At 44.0% G+C, this 19,204-nt stretch overlaps 1 protein-coding gene across 4 annotated transcripts in view; it reads right to left on the bottom strand.

The window, feature by feature from the left end:
* igf2bp1 (insulin-like growth factor 2 mRNA binding protein 1) overlaps positions 1 to 19,204 on the bottom strand; it is a 48,681-nt gene that overhangs the window by 5,570 nt on the left and 23,907 nt on the right. For 3 of the 4 annotated variants that reach the window (XM_069674363.1, XM_069674364.1, XM_069674365.1), the window contains exons 3-7: positions 6,721 to 6,769; positions 2,418 to 2,469; positions 1,710 to 1,773; positions 275 to 565; positions 21 to 155 (exon numbers count right to left, since the gene is read on the bottom strand). In XM_069674363.1, coding sequence (XP_069530464.1) covers positions 21 to 155; positions 275 to 565; positions 1,710 to 1,773; positions 2,418 to 2,469; positions 6,721 to 6,769 — 591 coding nt within the window. The remainder of the gene's footprint in view (positions 1 to 20; positions 156 to 274; positions 566 to 1,709; positions 1,774 to 2,417; positions 2,470 to 6,720; positions 6,770 to 19,204) is intronic. The other variant, XM_069674366.1, reaches the window with a different exon arrangement.

Raw genomic sequence — 19,204 nt, 5'->3', positions numbered from 1 at the left:
TCGTATTGTTTTAAACGTACGTCTTGGTGTCTTTGGCCTCCTGTTGCATGATGTCGAGGATCATGCGGCAGGCGGACGAGCAGCCCTCGGGGGTGGAGTGGACGCTGATCGGCTTCTCAGCAGCGCCTGCGTTCTCCTTACGGTGAACGTCGATCCTGCAGAGACAGAAAAGAGCAGAACCTCTTTATAAAGGCACCCGGGTCACGAGCCTTCACGAGCCTTCATGAGCTCAGGCGGAGTTACAGAGGTGACAGGGACAGCATCACACACTCACTTGCTCTGCGTCTGCTTGGTGATGTTCCGGATGGTGGCCCCCTCCTTGCCGATGATGGCGCCAACGTACTGCGTGGGCACCAGCAGTCTCAGAGGGATGTCGGCGTGTGGAGGTTTGGGGGGCATCCCGGAGCTCGGGGACCCTCCGCGGGGGCCGCGGGGCCCGTACCCGGGGCGGCGGCCATTATCGGGCCCCCGCTGGCCTCCCTCCAGCTCGGAGTTCTCGTCGGGGATGTAGGAGACTCGCAGGGCGTTGTTCTCAAACTGGTATCCATTCAGCTTCTGGATCGCTCTGAGAGAAGAGCGGCACACGAGAAGATGTGAGCATGTGCAGAAAACAAGCTGCAGCCCTGTTTCATGTGTTTACACTTCTTCAGAGACACTTTTTTATTAGGTTTTCTTTTCTAACCGTTATTGTTGAGTTATGGTAAAAAAAACTAATCAGGTTAAATTGATCTGCAGAGTTCAAAGCTACAGCTGAGGACACGACATGAAGCTCATCTGATCTGATGTGTGATGTCTGTGAGCGTCCTCCTCTCCACTTCACTCTTTTCTACTCTTTACTTTAACATCTGAAACATTTTTAATTAAAATAAATATAAAAATCAAAAAAATCAAACGATGTCCAGGAATAAACTTTAATTAAAACCAAACACAGGTTTGTTTCTCTGAGATGAAAGATGGAGTCACCTCCTCGGTCGCTGAAGGAGAAGGATTCACAGTTTCTTCACTTTATTACGTAAATGATCATCTTTCTATTCCTTCTGTATTTAAACACTTGTTGTTTCTTCCGAGCACTGAGACACAGAATGAGAGGGTTTTATCTCAACCGCTTTAACTTCAGCTGCAACACTTTAAATAAACTTTTAAATGTTAAAATTAAAGAACCTTTGAGAAAGTTTGTTTTTATGCTAAAAATAGAATCAACAGATAAAATATAAACTTTGCTTACGAACACTTTGCTGCTTTAACGCAGCAGAATTATTATTATCTAAAAATAGAGTTTAACACTTTTAACACTTTGCTGCTCATACTTTTTTACTTTTACTTGTTTCTTCTTGTTTTGGATTTTGGAAATTGATTGTGAGATTTTCTCTGCTGTCATAAAAAACAAGACTTCAAACTCTTTCAGTTTCTAGCTGCAGTTTCTTTAACTGACCACTAGGTGTCACACGAGGACCGTTAAACACACCGCAGCTGAATCTGTCGTCAGCACGGATCAGAAAATAACTAAAGGATACTGAGAGTCTCAAGAAGGTTTAATTCACATTCACAAATAAATACATTTAAATATGGCTGACATTCTTTAACAGCATGAAGACAGGAGAAGAGAGTGAACGAGAGGAGGGACAGAGGTGAGACAGGAGAGGGACAGAGGTGAGACAGGAGAGGGACAGAGGTGAGACAGGATGTCACAGGTGGGTTAGTGAACTTACTGCCTGGCGTGCTCCCGGGACGCATATGTGACGTTCACCACTGCGGTCTCACTGTCCGTGTTCACTGAGAGAAACAGACAGAATGTGTTGAAGTTCAGACGTCTTCTCTGGAAGCCGTTTTAACACTTCAGGTGAGACGGCAGAAAAGAGATCATTATGTTACATGAAGCTGTGGCTGTACGCGGTCGGAGGAGGGAAACTGTCTCTGCACAGGAAGTGAAGCAGTTTATATTTCATACTGAATGCATTAAAGTGGATTTAGTTAATTATTGATAGTGATACAGCTGATGAACATGACTCTCTGATGTGTGGCCCCCCGCGCCCTGCTGCATCACTCAGTACCAGCTGTGTAATGTTGTTTTGTTTGTGCCGCCTTCTTGTGTTTTAGGCGTCGATTTAACTCCATCAAAATACTTTGTTTTTACAAAGGATGTAAATCAGGAAATGTATTTCATTGTTTATCACAGCAGCAGCTAATAAATGGTAGCCTGAGAAGTATCACACTGATGTTCCTGTTTCATGTCTCAGGCCTTTTAATTAATTATTGCTGTTTGCTGTTTCTCTCCATCAGACGGTTTTGTTTCCAGTTTCTGAGCAGCTGTTTTTATCTAATCTGTTTCTTCATTAGTTCATGTTCGTCTCGACTCGTCCTTCTCTCGAGTCACAAACCGTTAAAGATCAGAGGTTAATGAAGCTCTGATGTCTCACCTTGTTCACAGTTCTCTACGGTTCCACACTGAGCCAACAGACCATCCAACACCTGAGAGAGAGAGAGAGAGAGAGAGAGACAGAGAGAGAGAGAGACACAGAGAGAGAGAGGAGAGAGAGAGAGAGAGCGTTAATCATCTCTTCACATGCTGATATCAGTTTTGTAGTTCACTGTAAAAATGTAAGATCTTTTTTGAAACCAGAAACAGATGTCTCATCTCTCTCTCCAAAGCCACCAAACTCCACTGATAAAAACAGTCAGTGGAAACAACAAGAACTGTTAGTGGACGCTCTTTGATTAAGCTGGGAAATATGTGCAAACCTGTGTCAGCACCTTTCTTGTGTTTGCTTTAGCACCTCCTGACTCGGCCTGCAAAAATATGCAGTGTGCAAAAACCTCTTTTCAATATACACAGAAATAAAACTGGGACGAGTTCTTAATTCAACATCTTCTTACAGACACTTTTCATGCTTTCATTTTGACTCTTTGCTGCCTCCACGAACACGCTTTTATTTTGAAGTGACGAGTGTTTCCTGTGTCCCTCCTCAGAGTCTTCACTTCTGTCCGACATGGTGTTAATTTATGTTTGCTGGTCCGACTTCAGGATGTGCATGACACGTGTCTGCGGAGAGACGTCGCCCTCGTGTGGACGCACACGGCACGACCAGAGCAGCGGAGACTACCACACACACACACACACACACACACACACACACACACACACAGAGCCACTCCCACAGGCACTCAAGGCAGTGTGCCACACCCTCACAGAACAATAACGGTTCACACACACACACACACACACACACACACACACACACACACACACACACACACACGCTGCATGCAGGGAGCTTATTGATCCTCCCACGTTCCCGTTTTTCTGCTTTCAGTCGAGTTTAAAGAATCGACAGATTAGAGAGATCCAGAAACACGAGGAGCAGAAACAGCGGCGATAAGATTCATACTCTTTAAACCTTCATGATCTTCAGTTACATTTATTTAGTCTGCAGTAATAAATGATTTCTTCAGAGACATCGGGAGGTCGACTGTCTCTGTGTTTCATGGTGTGTGTACCTGCCGCTCTGTGGATGAACCACTTTATTTATTCCAGCAGTTTAAACGTCGTCTGTCACAGTCGCTCTGGAACACTTTGATTTGACGTCCCTTAAACTTTGACATTTGACCTTTGGTCTCAAAAATCCAACAAACAATCCTAAATTGCTCACACAGCACAGTCAAACACATTATTATTATTATTACACAGCTGCAAACATTAGTGTTGTACTTGTTGTAATTTAATTTCTGTGTGTTTTTAAAGTCGAGCTGAAGCGGCATCTCGAGAGTATCTAGCTTCCGTATCGTGACGTATGTCAGAGTGAAACAGGACGTGCAGGCGGGACATATCATTAGAGGGATTTGATTGGATCGTTGAGAAGTGGGCGTAGACAGACGTTCTCCACAGCGCAGCAGCTAGCTAACTGACCGAGCGTTCTTGGTGCTCTGCGGCTAAATGTTGCAGATTGATTGACAGGTGGATGTCGTGATATTATTGGTTGAAATTGTTTGGTGCTAACTTACATAAGCACGCGTGATATTTAGTGTTACAGAAAGAAAAAATGATTTGATGTAAAATTATTAAGAACCTGATTTTCTGTTTTTTTTGGCCTATATGTCAAACAGATGCAGAGTGTCAGAGAGGATGTGATCTAAGAGGAATAAAATGACATTTTTTACATTTCACCTCGACTTTAAATGATTCATATCCTGAGAATCCAAAAAACTGTCAGTAAATAAACCAGAATAAAGAAATTGTTTCATGAATTAAAAAAAAATGAGTTTTTAAAATCAGATTTTTGCTAAAAAACAAACAAAAAAAACAACAACAATCATATGGATCCAAAATAATTCTAACTGTAGGAATAAAAACGACACATTTCTGAACACAAAATAAGAATATTTTAGAAACTAAAAAAGGTGGAACGGGAGTGTTCAAGGTGTTTGTTTGATCTGCAACACACTTAAAGTGTCCACGTTGTTTCTGTTGTTTCTGTTGAACCTCTGAACGCTTCACGTTCCTAAAATCTGCAGAACCTAAAGAACACGTTTGGCTTCGGTTCCTGAGGTTTTCCTTTAAGCACGTTTTCAACACGTTGTCCTCTGTGTGTCAAGAAATGTGATGACATCATCACCAAAGATGCAACACGATGAAACGAAGATGAAAGAGTTTCCTGCTGCAAACAGGTGAAGGTTTTATTTGAGATCATTTTAATCGGGATGAAACGACGACCTCATGTGAGTCTGTTTCTTCATCAGCGTCGGCAGGCGAGAGGAGGTCAACAGTTCTGGCTCAGAGATTAATGTTTTTTAAGTCTTATTATTGTATGAATATTATGTGAATCTTTGTATTAAAAGAACAAATAAGAACTTCGACCTGACCTCTGACCCTGTTCTGTGTGCTGATTCTCAGGATGCTAGTTAAGTATTATATTTGACTGTTAGCTGCTCATTTAGCTTTCTTAGCTGCTACATGTAGTTTTATTTGAATGCTGCTGCAGGCCGACACGCCGACACGCCGACACGCCGACACGCTGACACGCTGAGTGCACGTGTCCACCTGATCAGCTCCATGTGCTCATTAAATGTTTCTGTTGTTGCTGCTTAAAGGCCAAATAACTTCAGCCATTAACGAGCAGCGATCGATCGCTCCGACCGTAAAACAGTCGCCCATCATTAGATCGATACCTGACGATTAGGTGACTTTATCTCTAATCGCTGGAGTCGTGTTAGAATCTGAATTCAGCCGCAGCTTCAAATCAAACTCGATGCGTCCACGCGGAGCTCAGAGCGAGTCTCAGCTTCAGGTATGTGCTGATGATTATCTGAGACTCTTCTGCAAATATGAAGGAGAAAAACACACACGTCTCAGGTGGGGCAAATATTTGCAGTGATGTCAGACAGGTGGTGTTACAAGCTTTAACATCCACACCTCCCACAGGCACACACGCCGAGGTGGAGCAGCAGCGCGGTGACACCGAGACATGAAGGTGTGCAGCTGTGATGAGATGATCTGAGGCAGGTGTGCAGAAGCTGAAGCTGCTCACTTCTCTGCACACACTCAACAACAACAAAGAAACATTTCACTCCGAACTCTGCTGCAGAATAAAACTGATCTCAAACAGTTTTTAACTGCGTCTCAGTTTTAACGATAGTTTTGTTTCTGCACAGCGGAGAGACTTCATTACCTTTGACTGCTTCCTTAGCTCCTCTCGCGACACGTCACTAAGACAGACATATTGTTGTCCTGTCTTCAGTAGGGCCGAGGCTTCGTCTTCAATACTACAACTTTATTTTAAACACAAACTTTAAGCCAAACGTCCATCAGACCCTGAACCTGTCAGAGACGCTGCGCTCGCTGCTGTTTGTGTTCGTTTGTTTGTGTTCATTTGTTTTCCTTCTAATCACGTTTGAAGCCTTATTTTTATCAAAAGGCTTCTTGTCATTTTTATGTTTTATCTGTTTATTACCTTTTTAATTTTCTTCCTGTTTCACTCCTACACTGTTGTGTGTTTCACTGTTGGCCTTTTATGTTTTGAAAAGTGTGTCACAAATAAACTTAATTATTAGTGAAGCGTCTGTACGGTGTGATCTGTGTGATCTCTGTGTAAAAACTTTCTTTCTCACCTCCACTCGAGGCCGGCAAGAAAACTCTGATGTGCGATTACATTGTTTAACATCGCGATCACAAAATGAAGTTCGATAAATAAACAAATATTAAAGAGTGCATGTTATCTGTAACTCTTAGTTTCTAAAGCCCTGTTTACACCGTGGTCCTGCCTCAGCGCCGTGACGAAGCTCCGCCATCATGCAGCCAGCGTGAAGCCACACACACGGCGCTGTTCGCTCTGCCGTTTACACTGACGCTGTTTCTCCTCTCTCACTTCCTCTGATGGCAGAACGACTTCGCTCACCATTCCACCTCAACATAACAGAGGCGTAATAATCCCGCCCTGACGGTGTAAAAGGGGCTTTAAGCATGTTTAGAATGATACCTGTGTTTCCAACACGCCCCTGAATCCAGAATGAATGTAAACAGCTGTTTGTTTGTTTCACAACCTCGACATACTGCGTTTAGTTTTGTTCTGATTTAAAGACTCGATGATATCAGCCAAAGAGAATCAGAGAATCTGCGTCCATACAGCAAATTACACACAACAACATCTGTGTTGTTGGTGTTGTTGATGTGGTGCGTGTGAAGTCACAGTAACAGGCTGAGCAGAGAGAAGAGGAAAAGCCACTGACCTCCCACTGCAGGTGAGGAGGGATGTTTCTGATCTGCAGCTTCCTGGTCCTGAGGAGAGAAGAAGAAGAAGAAGAAGAAGAAGAAGAAGAAGAAGAGGACGTTAGAAAGTTTAAATACATCTGCAAACACAAACTTTACTGTGTAAACTTTTGGGCCTCCAGGAAAGTCGAGATGAAAGGTATATATGTGTGTGTGTGTGTGTGTGTGTGTGTGTGTGTGTGTGTGTGTGTGTGTGTGTGTGTGTGAGGGATGAAAGCGAGTGAGAGGAGGAGGAGGAGGAGGAGGAGGAGGAGGAGGCAGCGGCTGAATGAGGCCTGAACGTGTCCTGAGTGACAAACAGGTGGAGATTAGAGGAGAGTCTGTTTGATGAGACGAATCAAAACACTGCACTGACGCTGCATCATCAGCTGTGAGCACTTCCACTGACACACACAGCTTACACTCGTCATACACACACGTCACACACACACACTTAATGTCACACACACACACGGGGATCTGACCTGGTGCGAGCTGAAGCTGGTTAAACTCTTTCTCTGCACAAACACATGTTGCTTTAATTTAAAGTTTGTGTTTGTCGTCTTAGTGGACTGTATCGTCTGTTTGTCCGTCCGTCAGGTGTCCTGTTCCTGTGTCTGTTTCTTTACATTACATTACTTTACATTCTCGTTACAGTTTAAATCTGTGTTTCCCTGTAAACCAGACTTCTGGATAATCTTGCATATTTACGGTTACGTCCCTGAGAAAAGAAACTGACTATAGACTTGTGCAAACTCAGAGTATTTCAGACTGCTTTGCTTTTAAACAAATTCCTCTGCGATTTAAATAAAATGTTCAAATCTGGACTTAAAGATAAAACCATCTGCTGAATGATGACACCCTGCTGATTTCTGTGTTCTGTGTTGCACACCGTCAGAGTCTTAATACGCATCAAGTCCAGAAAGGCACCAGGAAACACCGCCGTCCTCGCTCTCTGCGTCTCTGCAGGTCAACCCTCCAGAGAAGCGTCACTTCAATCACAACCCCTCCGTAGCTGGAGCCTCGCTGCCTGCAGACCTCCTCTACCTTTACAGTCTGTGATCTACAATCAGGACGCTGAGATGTTTTTGCATTTTAAATGAAAGTAAACGTTTTGTTCTGGTGAGGAGACGACAACAGCAAACAGGCGTCTTACACACACGTGTGATTCTGGAGTCTGTCGTGGATCCACACGAGCGTCATCAGTTCTTTTCAGCTGGAAACATGTTTCAACACACGACATCAGCGGTCAACAACAGGCCTCCATTCAGGGAGCGCCAGCACTGAGCTTTTCTAACCAACGACTCCATGTTCACTTTGCTGCCTGGATTCAGAACTTCACTTTAAATACTTCTGATGAAACGCGTATTTATTCTCATTTTTCAGCTCACAGACGGACGGTTCAGTTTGAGCAGGAGAAAATGAGGCGTTGACCACGAGGTCCTGATTTCCCTGAGACACCATCTGCACCACGGTTTCTCTGCACCCAGATAAACGTCTCGTTCTTGGCTGCTGAACGGATTCCAAATTCTGCTCAGTGAGCATCAGAACATCTCTGCAGGTAGGCGGGGGGGGGAGGCTGCCAACACTCCCAACAGGTTTTCAGATCTACTTCCCCAACGCCCCGCACCCTGCATCCCCCAACAGCTACCGAGCGCCATCAACCAGTTGGTGGAGAAAGCAACCAAATCAACAGCAAGTAGCGGGTTAGCCTCCTGCTCAACCACCCACACACACACACACACACACACACACGGTGGGGGAGGGGAAGCCCGCTGAATAGAAGGGGTGCATTTTAATCCTCTATCTTTGCCAGTTAATGTTTGGGAACACACGCCGGCTGTTTATCACTGAAACCATGTTTGAACGTTTTCTTTGTCCTGAACGGCTTCACCTCCACAGACATGAACCCCGCCGGGTTCAGACTCATCTCTCAAGATGATTTCATCATTTGTGTTCATCGTTGATTCTGCTGTTCAGTCCAATCCTCCGGCAAAATATGGGAGAAACCAAAGGAGAATGGTTGGGCCCAAAACCAAAGGGGTCCCTCAGGGAAGAGTTCTGGAACCACTGCATTAAAATAAAACAGGCCGAGACATTCATGGACTTCACATCTCAGAGGGAGATGGAAGGAGAGCGTGTCCACACAGGTAAACTAACCAAGGGCCAAACACAATCTGGACTCCCACAACAGTAACAACATGACCATCCTTTGGCACCGACGATATGAATTCATCTGTATGAAAAAGTGACCAAAGCCCCAATCAGCCTGTCGGGTGGCGAGTAGACGGAATCAGACGGTGTCTCTGGTGTCTCTGGTTCTTGGAAACGCAGCTGTACATCGGACTGTTTTTTAATATGTTGCATGAGTGTTGACCTTTGACCCTGGGCCTTCTTACTGAAGCTGCTTCCAATTCTTTTGATCTCTCAAGAACTCGTATTTCTCAACCAAGAGGTGAGTTTATCGATCAAACAGCTCTCTTGTATCTGAGTCTCTGATGATGCAACAAAGAAGGGAAACAGAATCTGGCACTTGAACCCCGTCTCTGCACCAGGACCACTTTTACATGTGTTGCATGAGTTGTTCACCTTTGACCCCCCGGCCTCCCTGTTGCATTGACATGTAGAAATGTGCAACAGCGCATCGTTCCATCTTTACACCCATTAGCATCTCACCCGCTCCTTATCCGACCCCACACCCCACCCCACTGAGCATCAATGCTCTAAACCCCAACAACACCCACCCCCACCCCCACTCCACATATAAACCCCACCCGAACCCCCCAGGAGGCTCCAGCACACATGAATAGTCTTTTGTGCGTCTGAAATACCTGACATCCCCCAGCCACGGGAAAAAGAAAAGCCCTTTGATCCTCGATCGATACCCGGCTATAATCTCTGACTCCTCCCACCACACCTGACCAAAACAGACCTGGTTCCACCTCCACCTGCAAAACGTCCACCATCACAACCCTCATGACTCCAACACACACAAAGTTCATCCTTATCAGCACATAAACTCCCCATTATCCCCTCCCAGTCCTGCACACACACACATCCCAACCCCCATCAAGCCACCAGCAGTGAACTGGTTTGACCCCTACTGCTGCCGCCTGCCACCAACAGCCTCCCCCATTGGCTGACACCATGGTAACAGGTCAGGAATGGGCGGGCAGAGGAGATGGATGGGCGGGGGGACGGATGACAAAACAACATGCTTCACATTTGCTTACTCGCTCGTTCGCTCATCTGTCATTTTTGTCCATTTTAAACATGTTTAACCTCCACGAGGGGGCGGCCATGTTGGGCCTCCGTCAGTCTGTCAGCGCGAGCTAATAAACGCCTCAGATTCTTCTGTTGTTTCTCTCACATGCAAACAATCTGCAACACATCTCACATTCCTGGACACACTAAACAGCAGAGACCTCAAACAGTTATTTTACATGGTTTAATATTCTGATTTTATCCTCCAGTCTGAGTCCTGCTGTTTCATTTGCTTTATATGTTTTACTCTATTTCTGTTTATTGAAATTATTATTGATTATTGAAATTAAAATGTTTATTTATAGAATTTATTTAATGTATTTTTTTATTCAATAAATGTTATCTATTTTATTTTTTTTTAATATAACAGATTTTACATATTTTTAAATTCAATTAAATTGAAATCAGCAGAATAATTTGTATTTGTAAACCTACTTTGTAATTGACGCATTAACGTTCCCACAAATGATCAATATGTTGAGCTAACTTCATGTTTGAATCGTTTCTGGAAAATGAAAGCTGGATCTGTTTTCGTCCCTCAGCTGTGAAGGCGTTCGATCGACGCTCAGCTCCGGCCTCAGCAGGAACAAAGGACGGAGAGAAGAAAGAAGAGGAAGACGAGAGGCAGAGAGTTTGGTCCTCGAGGAGGAGGCGGAGGAGAAAGGGCTTTGCTTCTTGGAGGGGTCAAAGGGCAAGGGTTAGAGCCCCTCAGACCAGACAGAGGGGGCCCCGGGGCCACAGCGAGGAGGGTGTGTGTGTGTGTGTGTGTGTGTGTGTGTGTGTGTGTGTGTGTGTGAGGGCGTAGTCCTACACTTTTAAAAAAGCACAACAGAGCAGAGTTGAACCTTTCAGTGAATTCAGCTTCCTGTCCTGCTCCGCCTGCTGATCTGCAGAGCGACGCTCTCATGACCACAGTTTCATAAAGACGTGGAGCTAATTGCTAGTTAGCTTTCCATGCTAATTGCAACTGATGACTGATAGAGACAGAGGTAGAGCAGCAGCTCCTGTGCTCTGTGAGATTAAATCAGTGTTTTTATGAATGGAGTCTGGTGTGTGTGCAGAGAGCGATGTATGCATGTATGTATGTGTGCAGAGGTCTATCTCTGTAGGGATCCTTTCTGTCAGGTTGTCACACACTTAGAAGAGCCTCTGGTCCACACTGAACACATCCGCACACAGTGAACGAAGAGGAGGAACGCTGTGTGGTTTAAGGTGACACTTTCTGATCCAGCTGAGACATGCTGCACCTGACGATACCAAACTGATCACTCAGGCATCATTTGGAGTTGATCAGTAACGCGAGGAGACACCTGACTGTATAATGCAACCCTGAGCATCCAGAACGTCGTCATGTAGACGTCTTAGGATGGCTGTAACGCAGAACACAGCTGTAACGCAGAACACAGCCTAAACAGTGACAGTCTGCAGACGTGCGTTGACCACGAGGTCCTGATTTCCCTGAGACACCATCTGCACCCCGATTTCTCTGCACCCAGATAAACGTCTTTTTTTGGGTCTAATTTAACAAGTTGATTTGTGAGCATCAGACGCTCTGGTGGAGGCTAGTCTTTTCTGCCTGCTTCCAGTGTTTGTGCTAAGCTAACCAGATGCTGGCTATAACCAGGGCGTGTCTCTATCCTCCACGTGGCCTCAAACAGAGAGCGGAGCATCTTGGCTGCCAGATCCAATGACCGCACCAAACTCTTGTGTTCCCGTGTGTTTCGTGCTCTAGCGTGCGCCGCGCTGTGAAACATTAATGCAGAGTCGTTGTATATTATCTTGAGTCTGTGAAGGATGGTGTATTTAGAAAACTGACCAGATTACCGCGCTGTCTCTGCGTCTGACTTCCTGTCCGGCTCATCTGCTCTGTACAGGAGCTTCGTCAAAAATAGATTGGGCTCATATTTTTAGAGGAGCAGAGCAGAGAGCTTCAGAAACCTGCTGCGGTGCATCTGGAGGGATCACAGCTTTAACAGGAGTCCCTGCGATCAGCTGCGGAGGCCGCGTCGCAGCTAGAGAGAGTTGTAGCTGTGCACGGAGGTATTTAGGTTTAATGCATCCTCATCTAAGAATGCACGATAGACAATAAGCATCGAACGCTTCTTTAAGTCTTTATCTGGTTATGATCCACATTTAAAGAAGCAGATATTTATGACACTAATCTGTAACCACTGCATATAAAACACAGATACAGACCAGGCTCTCAGTGTAGCCAGTACCTGCTAGCAATGCAATCCCCCAACAGCACAGCTGTCTCTCAAATGTCCCATAGTGCAAAGTGAGCGCTGGCTGCAGGCGGGAGGAGAGTAGGGGGTTAATATTTTATAAGATCTATCTAGCCAGCAGAAAATCACGGATGAATTTTTCATTGCTAATGGTGAAGAAGGAGAAACTCCGTCACCCAGCCTGCTTACTAACCTCGTTAGCAGCCAGATTCCTCTAATCATCCAATCCCAACCACCTGACACCTTCATGGCTCCGCCCACTGACCCCTCCAACCATCACCCCCATCTTCACTGTGCTGTTTACACTACTGAGACATTTCAGCTGCAACATTAGACGCTGCATGAACAAATATTGGTGCCCGAGGTCGGGCAAAGACCAGCTTTAAGATGCTCTTCTTCAAAGCCACCAGACTCCATTAACAAAAACTGTAATTCTATCTCGGAGAGTGCGGGTTGGCTCGTCTACTGCTGCACTGTGCTGTTACTTAGCTTGTGTTATGAGGTGTTGCCCTGATATTGTTCTGGATCCGTACAAACCATTTCAAACACCAAAGTCACAAAACAAAGAAAGCGGTCGAGGCAACATGAGACCTGCAGCTCCTGTGCTCTGTGAGGTAAAATTAACGTTTTTATCAATGGAGTCTGGTGTGTTTGCAGAGAGCGATGTAACGTCTGTTTCTAGGTTAAAAGAAATCATCTTCCTCTGTAACTAAAAGGTCTATCTCTGTAGGGATCCTTTCTGTGATGTTGTCACACACTTTAGAACTTTTAAACCTTTCATTATGTTCATTTACACACCAGAAACATGGCATAAAAACATACCATATTTAAAAACACCAGAACTTCCTTTAAATGTCACGTTTTGGCGCCTGCTACGGAGGACACCTGGAGCAGCAAAGACTGTTCATTAGGTGATCTTGTTGCGCCCCCTCCTGAACACTTGCAGTAGTTGAAGGAAACACAGTGTGCATCACAGCTGCTCAAGCAATGCCTCGAACAATCTGTCAAAATTGCTGCACAACCATGAACTTTATCTTCCTCATGTCTGGGCAGCAAACTGCGCCTCATCTCTCATCTCAGTTACGCCCTGCATCTCCTCCCCTCCTCTCCTCTCCTCTCCTGGAGTTCTTCCTCAAAGCTTCCCCTCTGTGCTGAAGGAGACAAAGTTCCAGGAGATGTAACAGTGTCTGAGGGCTTTAAATAGACGGCACAGGCAAGAGGGAGGAGGAAGGAAGGAAGGAAGGGGGAGGAAAACCTGTGAGAGGAGGAGGTGCAGGGGAGGGAAAGGTACAGATGCAGGAGGACAGATCCCACACTGCTGGTCAGAGGAGGAGAGGATGCACCGAGCTCCAAGTACGTGTAAAAGGTCAAATCCACCGTGAATCACACAGGACAGAGAACTGATGCATCGTGGGTATTTTCCCCACTTCCTTTTATGGCTTTAAGGGAAAAATAAGACAGCTTGTTGCTGCCTTCCAAGACCGTACACCCTCCATCCCTCATCACTGCATCTACATCTGAATCATCTCCCCAGAACCAAAGATAATCTCATCAGCAGGTAGAAACGTAAGCTTCTTACTTTGCTGCAGAAATATGAAAGAAGACAGGAAGAGGAAGAGATGCTTTCCATCGCAGCAGCATCGCTCTCCCTGATTGGCCCACATTTATGGGGTAAAGGTCATCTCTTACACTCGCTGCATCCTCATTGGTCCAAAGAAAAAACCTACTTTATGTTGAATCTCATCCAATCAAAATTTAATAACGATTCCACCGTGAGCATCGTGCAGCGGGCTGACGGCTCGGCTGCTTTCTGCAAATGGACTCAACTATACAATATTAATGTTTATGAATCATGAATATGCTTCACTTATGTTTTCTGTAACTTATTGTTCCTGCAGCAGCCGCCATGTTTTTATTTCTTTAATATCACATTTAAAAAAGGTGCAAAATGTTTATACGGCCTAAATTACAAAGTTCTTACACATTTCATGAGTCTTTATTTTTCCACATTAACTCTCACCGACCTCACTGTGAAAACATTTGTATTTTACATTTTATTCTATTTATAATTTATATATATTTTAATAGATATTAATCTTATTATATTTATAGAGGAAACCCCAACTTTGTTTTTTTATTGGTTTATTTTCTTCTATCCTGTTATTGTGGAGTAAATTACTCTGTGAAGTATATTTTTCTTTCTTGTTAAGTGTTTATATTAATTTACTGAGTATTTATTGTTCCTCTGCAATGTATTGATAACAAGCTGCTGTGAAGTAATAATTAAGGATCAATAAAACATTATCTGTTTATCTCTTTCTATTACAACAAGCTGTAAATTCCTGCATACAAATATTAACTCCTAATTGCTATTAATAATTTGTATCGTTATTTTGTTGATTAATAATCCGTTATGATCATAATAATTGGGCCTGTGGGTTTCTCCCATTAGGGTCACATCAGGGAAACACAAAGTGCGTCTTTTAGAGGAAGTCTGTTTCTAAAACACACACACACACACACGCACACACACACACGTGTAGAAAAGCGTAGAACCTGACGCACGTGCAACCTGAATTTGTGTCGCTTTAAATATAACTTTGAAATATAATTGACGTTACGCTTTGCTGTCCTTGTGCACGAAGACGACATAAGAGAATTGAGTGTTGGCGGCACGTTGGACAGGGAAGCCTCAGTCCTGGAATTCATTTAGAGAAAAGAGAGGAGGAGAGGAGGAGGGGGTGCAACATTGCGGGTCAAAGTTCAGCCTCTGTTCTCCACTCTGACCCCGCCTGCAGCTCGCGAGGCAGGCCTCCATTTTGGAGCTGCGAGAAGATCTCCATTTTGTGAGCAGCCTGAGCCTCCTGAGCGGACGTGTGGCTAAACTGTGACTCTGTTTACTCTTCTAAACACTGAAATACACTCGACATCCACCTCAGGGTTCAGTTTGTGGCGTTATTCTGGCGTGAGCAGCCGCGGGGCCGCCATAAATTAGAGATCTGCACATTCATGTCGTGTTCAGCGGGCGCGCGCAGCTCACAGGTCCGAGCTCATGTTCAACACTCTGTTCTTTTAGGTTTCATTTGGATTACTTCGTGTGAAAGAAGAGATTGTACATTTCCTATATACGTCGCTCCGTCAATTGGAGCCCATTAAGCGAGGTGTTCCACACCTTCTCCAGCTCTCCCCTCAGCACTGCCTCGCCTCCTCCCCTCCGCTCCCCTCCCCCTCCCCCTTTTACTCGCCATTTTGTGAAGCTCATAGCCATTTCATGATGTCCACAGAGCTGGGCGGGGGAGCAGCGGGCCCACGGGAAGGCAGTGTGTGAGTGTGTGTGGATGTCATACGTTGAAACGATGATTTCAATGTCACGTCCTTGTAAAGCAGAGAGGTTATCGACCTTAACAGCGAACAATCACCCAGAAATAAATGTTAAAGTTGGGAAATGGATGTTTCGGTGGCGAACGAGTTGGCTCGAAGATCCTGCTCCTCTAAGTGAACGAGAGGAGATTTTTTACTGAAGAATTTATTTTTAAATGAATACGGGACGTAATTAAAGAGTGATCCTAACGTATTTCTTAATTAGAATCCAGACATCTCACGGATAATATTACAGAGTCAGGCATGCTGAGGCTTTGAAAACAATGCAGGGCAACAAAGTATATTTTCAGACGAGTAGAAATTAGTTGTTTGATATATCACACAATTTAAATTAAATATGCTTCTTTATAAATGTGTCTTATTGTGTCAACCATTTAACTTAGTTGTGTGTTATTTGTTAGAGAACAAGGATGTTCTTACGAATGTATTCTTTGCCGTAAATAAAGTAGTTGATTAATACAAGTTTGATAAATTAGAATTTTAAGTTTGTCTGCAAATTGAATGTAAAATTGTGTTTTCTCAAAGTTATAAGTACAATTATATTTAAATTATTTAAGAAATAAATGTGTGAGCAAACTTATCATTGGTCACAACAGCACTGAGTTGGACTAAATTACAAGATCCAGAAGTTGTACTAAGTGGAGAGCCTGCTCCTACTGCAGAGCTGATCCACATGATCAGACTCAATGAGAGAGGCGGAATTCCATCACTGTCCTTCATATCCCAGAGTTCATTTCACCGCTGCAAAGCGCGCCAGGAAAGGAGAGACAAAACACGTCCTTTTATTGCAAAACTCAGCTGAAACACAGTCAGTGAGACAAGAAGTGTTCACGAAGTGTTTCTGCTTCAACACGTTTTACGTGATATGACTTTATATTCATCTTCGCCCCCTTTTCAGTTAGTGTGGGAGTCGGAGCCGGTTTGAGGGCGGTTAACGACCTCGCTGCCATGTTACCAGAATGTTCTCCGTTTAAACAGCCGTGCGGGTCAGCCCAAGTTTTCTGGTTCCACAAATCACCATCTTCATCCTTTCACCCTCTTATTTCTCTCATTACATGTGAGAGCCAGTAGGCAGCCATCTTGACCAACGCCCATTTACTACAATGAGTGTGCAGTCACGTGACAGCGGAGAACGGGGCGCACACAGCCCAGAAGAGGAGGGGGAGGATGAAGAGTGGGGGGCGGTTAGACCACATGCGCCATTACATGAACATGGTAAGGTGCAGGCAGAGGGTCTGCTCGGTCAGTAACACTGCACAAAATGCCCCCACCATCTGTGTTGTGTCACAGCTGACACGCGACTGTTCGCAGGGAGACTCTGGGACATATAAAGATAAAGATAGAATCACTGTTAAAGACGATACAAATGCTCGATGTAATATTCAAGGCACAGCTGCAGTCTCTTGTGCCCACGCGAGAGAATGCACGCCGTTACAACAACAGGGACACACCTCCCTCCGTGCGCGCGCACAGACACTCCTCTGAGATACAGCACAGCCGGGAACAGTCCAGATACACTCCAGCTTGTGTTACAATTTATACAACACTTTTTAATCACACGGACATCTTCCAAATAGCTCGCGCTCACGACCGCACACTCTCTGCTTTTCTTTCGTGTGCGTAAAGCAGAGGACACGAGCACGAGCGCGTCCCTCCATTCACAAAGTGGGTAAAAACTACTCGGGAGATGCAGTGCATTCACGTGGGGCCGGAATAATCGGAAAAATAAGGATCTGGATTTGAAAATCCACATGAAGGGTTCAAGTCGCCTCAGCTTTCACGTCATATGACACAGAAACATGAGCAGCGAGTAAATACTGACTTGATGGTCAAACACGTAAAACTGATTCACATATTGCACATTAGTTTTGCTCATTTGATTATTGAACTGTGGTGTAAGGCTGTAGCCATTACCAGCTGTCCATGTAGAGTTGTCTTCTTCATTAATTAACGATAAAATATAATTTATGTTATTTTTAGGGTCCATGTTTCCTCCACATTTCACCTGGAACATACCGCTGTCAGGAGAACGAGGGAAATCCGAGGAGAACCTGAATGCAGCATTACTACAGCGGCGCGAGGGGTGGGAGGGGCTCTCAGCCCTCCGCGATAGAGAGAGAAGGGGGGTGGGGGGTTATACTATAGAATGTGTGCCATGAATGCTCATGCCTGATATATAACACGGGGGTCTCGGGGTTGTACTGAAGCAGTGACGAGGGAGAAATGGTAGATTTTCTCTCCCGGTTTGAGTGATGAATGTCGGCAGTTTCCTCGCGCTCTCACCGGTTAAACCCCCGCGCTGCTTTCCGCACGCGGCAGGTAAAGGTTGTTAAATAAAACGAAGAGATATATTTTAATTGAACACTTTGTTTTAACCCTAAAAAAAGACGAGCTGGAGAATCAAAGCCGACGCCACTGGAGGAGGAGGGGGGCATTTGTTTCTGATTTGCAGCCGGCCGAGCTGTGATGTGGCACAAAACTCAGATAAAGCCCGATGAAGCGCCATGTTCTCAAGTCAAATTTAAAGGTTAATTCTCTGTCTTTGTAATAAAGTAAATGTTTTTAAAGACGTTGTTTAACCTGGTTTGTGATACAGATAATATAAAGCAGGAGAGCAGCAAACAGGCTGAATTTAAACTGGTTTTAACAAACGAAGAAGAGCTCGTTACACCTTCATACCTTCATTACAGTGACTGTAGTTTATCCTGAGGTGTCCTTCACGGGCACACAGGTTTAGGAACACTTCGTTAGCAGACAGATAAAGGCTGAGAGGCTGATGGAACATTTACAAGCGTTTTCTTGCCATAAATTAAAACCACTCTCTGATTAAAGCAACAAGGTGAGCAGTCATTCAGACAGGTTATTTCCTGTTTATAGATTTACACGAACCAGCACTAAAATGCCAACATCTGAATTAATAACATTCTTTCCTAAATTGACCTCTGAACCTTTTATTGACATTTTTAAATAAAATAAAATAAAAGGGAAACAGCTGACAGCAGAGTCCGGAGTGAAAGACAGCTGAATGTTTGCTGTCTTATTGTGAACATGGACTTTTATATTTTGACAGGAGATAAAAATACTTTTTATTATTCAGTAGAAACTTGTTAAATTAAGAAGATTTTCTTTTTTATAATAATAAATTATGAAAAAGACAAAACTGCAGCTCAGCCCAAAGTGAGACACATTTTTCCTACAAACTTGAAGCTCTCACAGAAATGACAGGAAATAAAAACAAATAGAAAAATATCAGAAAATAACAAAAAGAAAAACTAAAGAATCAGATGATAAAGAGCGTGAGAGTCGATCAGGACACAATCACTGATATATTTTACTGGAAGGTGTTTTTAAGGCTCCAGTTCACCTCACCGTCACTAAACAATATTTAGAAACAACAAACAAAACAACAAATGAAGACTAACAGGAAGTCCACTTAATGTAAGAAAATAAAAACATGTTCGATATTATTTAGATTAACTGTTCACGTTTTTACATGTTTGACAAACAGGAAATTAAACATTTATTTTAGTGTTTTTACAAATTGCAGGTAAAGCATTAAATTGATCGATAATAAATATTAACTGAATTACCTCAA

The sequence above is a fragment of the Semicossyphus pulcher genome, unplaced genomic scaffold (assembly GCF_022749685.1).
Source record: "Semicossyphus pulcher isolate SPU_LCO1_2020_fin unplaced genomic scaffold, fSemPul1.0.p SCAF_23, whole genome shotgun sequence".
NCBI classification, from domain to species: Eukaryota; Metazoa; Chordata; class Actinopteri; order Labriformes; family Labridae; genus Semicossyphus; species Semicossyphus pulcher.
Note: the sequence above shows the minus strand (reverse complement) of the source record. Positions and strands in the feature narration are given on the sequence as shown.